Source organism: Mandrillus leucophaeus, unplaced genomic scaffold, assembly GCF_000951045.1.
Source record: "Mandrillus leucophaeus isolate KB7577 unplaced genomic scaffold, Mleu.le_1.0 Scaffold1055, whole genome shotgun sequence".
Classification (NCBI taxonomy): domain Eukaryota; kingdom Metazoa; phylum Chordata; class Mammalia; order Primates; family Cercopithecidae; genus Mandrillus; species Mandrillus leucophaeus.
In genome coordinates, this window is record NW_012098710.1 from 479,901 (window position 1) to 486,144 (window position 6,244).

Here is a 6,244-nt window from a genome sequence, read left to right on the forward strand (position 1 = left end):
CCATTACCTGGTATATACCCAAAGGATTATAAATCATGCTGCTATAAAGACACATGCACACGTATGCTTATTGTGGCACTATTCACAATAGCAAAGACTTGGAACCAACCTAAATATCCATCAATGACAGACTGGATTAAGAAAATATGGCACATATACACCATGCAATACTATGTAGCCATAAAAAAGGATGAGTTCACGTCCTTTGTAGGGACATGGATGCAGCTGGAAACCATCATTCTGAGCAAACTATCGCAAAGACAGAAAACCAAACACCACATGTGCTCACTCATAGGTGGGAATTGGACAATGAGAAGACTTGGACACAGGAAGGGGAACATCACACACTGGGGCCTGTCTGGGGTGGGGGAATAGGGGAGGGGTAGCATTTGGAGAAATACCTAATGTAAATGATGAGTTAATGGGTGCAGCAAACCAACACGACACATGTATACCTATGTAACAAACCTGCACGTTGTGCACATGAACCCTAGAACTTAAACTATAATAAAATAAATAAATAAGTAAATAAATAAATAAATAAAAATAAAATAAAAACTATGCTCCTGATCTTTCTCACTAAACCCGCTTTTTTCAAAGTTTTTCTATTTTAGTACATAGCAACTGCATTCTATTTCCTCAGGACAAAAACTGGAGTCATTCTTGATTCCTCTCTCTCATATTCAATACACAAATCTTCCTGGCTTGACATATATAATATATTCAGAATCTGTCCATTTCTTATCAATTCCCCTGCCACTATCTTGATCTAAGCTATCAACATTGTTAGCCTGCATTATTTAAATATCATCATAACTGGTTTCCCTGCTTTCATCCTTGCTCCTCTACGATCTCTTTCCAAAACAAGTGTTGTGATAATTCTTAAAATTAATGTACAATCATGTTAACTCTTTCCATTTGCTCCCCAATTCACTCAGGAGTAAAAAGCCCCTACTATGATGACCTATATGACACTAGATAATCTTTCCCCTATTACCAATCTAATCTCATCTCCTGCTTAGTTTCACCTCACTCATTCTGTTTAACACAATGGCCTCATTTATGTTTCTCAAACATGTCAGGTATGCTCACACCTCAGGGTTTTTGTATGACTTAGTCTCTTACTGCAGTGAGGTCATTGCTCTATCTTATCAGAGAGATCTTCCCTTAGTAACCTATTTCAAAATACAACAATTTCCAGAAATTCCTATCATCAAGTCTTGCTTTACTTTTCATCATGAGATTTATCATGTTCTAACATAATACAGACTTATTTATTTTGTTTATTGTATGACTCCTTGACTACATATAAGCTCCATGAAGGCAGTGAAAGTTTGTCTGTTTTGTTCAGGCTGTATCTCCGGCACCTAAAACAGTACCTGGTATATCATACATACTCAATAGATAGATTGTGAATGAATAAATAAATGAGTACATAATTTGCCTACATAAAAATTTCAAACATCTACATAATGAAATGCACTGTAAACATGCTATAAGACAAACAACTGACTGGGAGAAAATATTTGCAACAAATATAACAGACAGTGGATGCATCTTCACTATTTATAATGTACTTTTACAAATCAGTAGGAAATACATAACCAAGTCCTCTCCTAAAAAAGTGAGGCAAAGAGTATAAATAGACAATTTACAAAAGAGTTAAAAACATCTGAAACCCCACTTGTAATCAGGAAAATTCAAATATAAACAATAATGATACACTACTTTTCACCCATTAGATTGGTAAAAATTTTAAGTTGGTAACACCCAGTATCTGTAGAATGAGGAGAAAATCTCTTATACTAATCATGAAAGTATAAAGGTGTAGAGTTACTTAATTGGAAAATTTGGCAGTAAATATAGATATTGAAAAGGCACATATATACTGGGTTCTAGCAACTGTTCAAATTTATTGTATCGTAATATTTACCAAAAATTCTTAAGATATGTATGTAAGAATATGGATAAGAATCTTCAGTGCAAAATATTTTTGTAATCACGAACCTAGAAATAATTTTAGTATTCAAAATAAGTTAAATTATTTACAGTGAACCCCCAGAAAAATACTGTATAATTATGAAAAATAATTAGGCATACATTTATAGGCAGATAAAGAAAGTTTGTCAAGATTTACTAAGTGATGACAGCTAGGTACAGAGCAGATGTAAAGTATAATTTTGTGTGTATAAATTAATATATGAGAAAACATCTACATTTGGAAGGTCCAGCGTTATTTCATGTATCAATAATTTGGAAAAAATACTTACAATTTTAATTGTAATATGCTTTCCATCATAATAAGATGCATTCCAACATCAGATATTTTTTGGATGTAAAAAATGAGTATTAAAATTGATGAAATACTGTATATGCATGCATATAAATGCATTTAGAAAACTTTTCTTAAAGAATGCATGAGAAACTACTAAAAGTGGTTACCCTGGAGAAGAAGAACTGGGGAGTTGGGGTTTGTGAACATGTAAAAAGCAGACTTTTTATTTTACAACTTTTCACACTGATTGTATTTTAAAATCAAGTTCATATGTTACATTATTATAAATGTTTTAAAAAGCCAAAAATTTAAATGCACTTATCCTTTGATCCAACAATTTCACTTTTATGAAACTATACATTATAAATAGCTACATATATGTCCACAGATATAATGTACGACGACAAAGAAAATTGTCTAAGATATATTGAAAAAAGAAATAAAAAGGGGTAAGTGATAAAGCAAGGTATAGAATAACATGCACACCATGATTCTACATATATCCAATGTGTAGAAAAAACCCCAAACTCTATATGCATATATATAAATGTATAGAACAAGGAATTCAAATTTATATATTAACTATTGACAGTGGGCCTCTATGAGGAAAGGAATGGTAAAAAGAGGATGGGGCATGAAGAAGATTTTCACTCTTACTCTCAATATGTCTATATTATTTTTAGTAAAATCATATATTCATATGTCACTGGTAAAATACAACAGAGAAAATTAAAATTCACTTCAAGAAACTTTATATTGTTAAACTGAAATGAACATGTAGAAACTTCTCTTGATTATTTCTTTATAAGACACTGATCAATTAGATGATCAAAATAAAGTATTTTTATATAATATTAAAAGAAAAATTATCTTACATATAATTCAGTAAATTCTTATATCAGTGGGAACTTTCACTATTTCCATGAAAACTGAGTACCAAAATTCCTTTTCTAATACTCTTTAGGTCTGTGGTCTGACTACATGATTAAGGAGTTACTACCTTTTGACATGGAACTAAACAATTGTCAAATAAATTCCTGTTGAGTCCAGTGACTCTGAAACAAATTCTAAATTTGATTACTTGAGAAACACTACCAAAGTTTTCACATTGAAGAGAGAAGCAGAGGGAATTGTAAAACTGTATTCAAAGGACTATCTCAGACATGCAGTTAAGAATACTACTACATTATCATTAACTGTCACTTTGTTTATAAGTCTTTTCAAATTAGTTAATAATATTGGGACAAAGGCCAACAACTCCATCACTAAAAAGGGATGGACTAACAAGATCAGACAAAACTAGGCATTGAGATTATTGAAGTATACCCAGAAATTAATATAAAAGAAAAACAAAGAAACCAGAAAGTTTTTCCTTTGGACTGGCCACAAACCCTAAAACATATCTTCTTATCAACTAAGAGAAAAGAAAAGGAATAAATCTCTTATCCAGAATATAATATGGCATTCTATAGTTTGTTTAATGAAAACTTAGGAATGAGTATAGTATTAAAAAATTTCATATCTGCTCAAGTATATGCCTAAAGTATATGCCAAAGATTACCTTTGGACCAGGAAGACCTGGAAGACCAATGCTTGAAATACCAGGATCACCTTTGTCTCCTTTCTGTCCAGGTAATCCTGGGGAGCCAGGCTGTCCAGGAACTCCAGGAGGTCCAGGAGGCCCTTCCACACCCTGAGGCCCTGTTGAAAATAGATAATATATAATATTTTATAAAATATGCTTTACTTGTGGCTTATCTAAGATGCATATGACCAAGCAAAAAGATTTTTAAAAAGCTCTGCAAACTCTGAGTTAGATAATAATGAGACTCACAAACAGAATTATGTGAAAGCCTACTTTTAAAGGAAGTTTAAATAAAAAGGGGTATAGCTGGAGAGAAGATGTTTGTGAATTCTAACTTTTAAGGTTTCTACAATTTTGTCCCTTAATTCCCACTTTAAATCTTTGTGTTACAATAGAGCTCTACCCACTGATTACCTCAGATATTGTTTCAGTCTGATTCTATCAACACCAGTCTCTTTTCTGACAAAAAAAGAGATATTGAACCACCTTTCATTAACGGGACTAAATATTTGGAAGATTTTCATCACTCACCTGGAAAACCCATATCGCCGATGGTTCCTTTAAGTCCAGGAGGTCCTATAAGACCTGGCTGTCCAGGGAGACCAGGGTTACCTTTGGGACCTAGAAAAGTCAAATTGGTAAAATTAAGACAATGCAGCAATTTTGGGGTTGTCTGGTTTCACGGAATGGGTAGTCATTAAAATACAAACATGGGATTAGATAGATTAAATTTTAATATATGATTAAGGTCCACAGATAGAACCCAACATAAAACATCTCCTTGGGAACATATTACAATATAACCATGGTAATAGAGGTCTCCTAACATAACTTAAAAAAAAAATTAAAAAGTTACCAGCACACCTTGTTTCTTTCCCTAAAACAATTTCAATCACTTGAAGTGCTGTTTGTTGTATGTGTGCAACTACCCTTAATGTATTTTCACAGATAAATCCAATATAATAAGTCTGTTTTTAAAAGATTCAGAAATGGGCTTCTCATGTAAAGCCTGATTATATGAGATTAGGAAGAGAAAAGGTGGTAACCTGTTATGATATAGTTTAGTACATTAGGCCAGGAAGAGATTAGAGATGGTGGACAGATACTGGGTAGTGACCCTGAACAGGCATGGCTGCTCTGTTTGTTCATTTTTCCTAGCACATAAGTGCTTGAGCTCTGTGATGTCATCTAGGTTTTTTCCTAGGACCACAGTATTGCCTTAAACCTTCTTTATTTTATTTTTTTCCTTTACAATGACTTCCAACTTGGTAAAGAGAATGCAGAAGATGTGAGGGAGAGATAGGTAGGGAGTTTCTCTTTCCAACTATACCAAGGCCATGTGGTGTGGAGTCTAGAGCAAATAACTGAACTTAAGGGACTTTGTAAGAATGGGGACCAGCTGCTCTTTATTTCCTTAGGAAACAAACTAAAAGAAAGTAGCTGAAGAAGAAACAAGAAAGAGTTTTATTAGGAATAATGCTGTAACTGACTACCAAGAGAATTTGTGAAATTTTCATGCCTAGAAATTGGAAAAAATAGAATCAATAGCCATCTGTTTTACATGGTTTAATGACTGACTTGTCCAAAGGCAAAAAGAAAAAAAAGCAGGACAAGATGAATTCTTCAGGCCTTCATGAGATAATTGTCTCATTTATATATTCTGCAATGTATGTAACAAAACACAACACCTTATTTGGATCACACTTCTGATTCTGTGTATACCCTGCTGCAACAAAAAGAAGAAACTGAATAATCAAGGCAAAATATCCTATAAATCTTGACTGCTGAAACTAGAGCCAAAGGGCAATATTTTTGCCAAAAGTGAGCTCCATATTTCAGTAGCTACCCAAGCTTATTACCATGAGCAAATCCACAGCGTCTTCAAACATGACAAACACATAATTATTTATCCAGAATTCAGTGTCAGCTAAGCAATTGCTACAAATGGCCTATCACACTTACCTGGTGGTCCTGGTAATCCAGGTTGTCCACTCAGTCCAGGTTGCCCTGGGTCTCCAGGCAAGCCCTGATAACCTTTTGGCCCTGAAACTCCAGGTATACCTTCCAAGAATGAGTAGAAGAGGCAAGTTAGGATGATATTATTCATCCATGAAATAACTTTGGCCAAGCAAGCTGCTCAAGTGTTAAACTATAAGTAAATTAGAGGAACTGGTGATATTATGATATAGTATGGGCTATTAGCACTGGACTCACACTAAAATCCTTCACTTTTTAGTTACCTACCATCAAGAAATTCAGAGCACTCAGTAGTGAAATAACTTTCCTATTTTGGGCCTCATTTTCTTTTCTTTTCTTTTCTTTCTTTTTTTTTTTTTATTATACTTTAAGTTCTAGGGTACATGTGCACAACGTGCAGGTTTGTT

General features: G+C 33.6%; 1 protein-coding gene across 1 annotated transcript in view; it reads right to left on the bottom strand.

Moving 5' to 3' along the window:
• The window catches only part of COL4A5 (collagen, type IV, alpha 5), a 272,036-nt gene that overhangs the window by 70,537 nt on the left and 195,255 nt on the right, over positions 1-6,244 (bottom strand). Inside the window, exons 33-35 of the mRNA XM_011982572.1 lie at positions 5,823-5,921; positions 4,392-4,481; positions 3,837-3,976 (exon numbers count right to left, since the gene is read on the bottom strand). Coding sequence (XP_011837962.1) covers positions 3,837-3,976; positions 4,392-4,481; positions 5,823-5,921 — 329 coding nt within the window. The remainder of the gene's footprint in view (positions 1-3,836; positions 3,977-4,391; positions 4,482-5,822; positions 5,922-6,244) is intronic.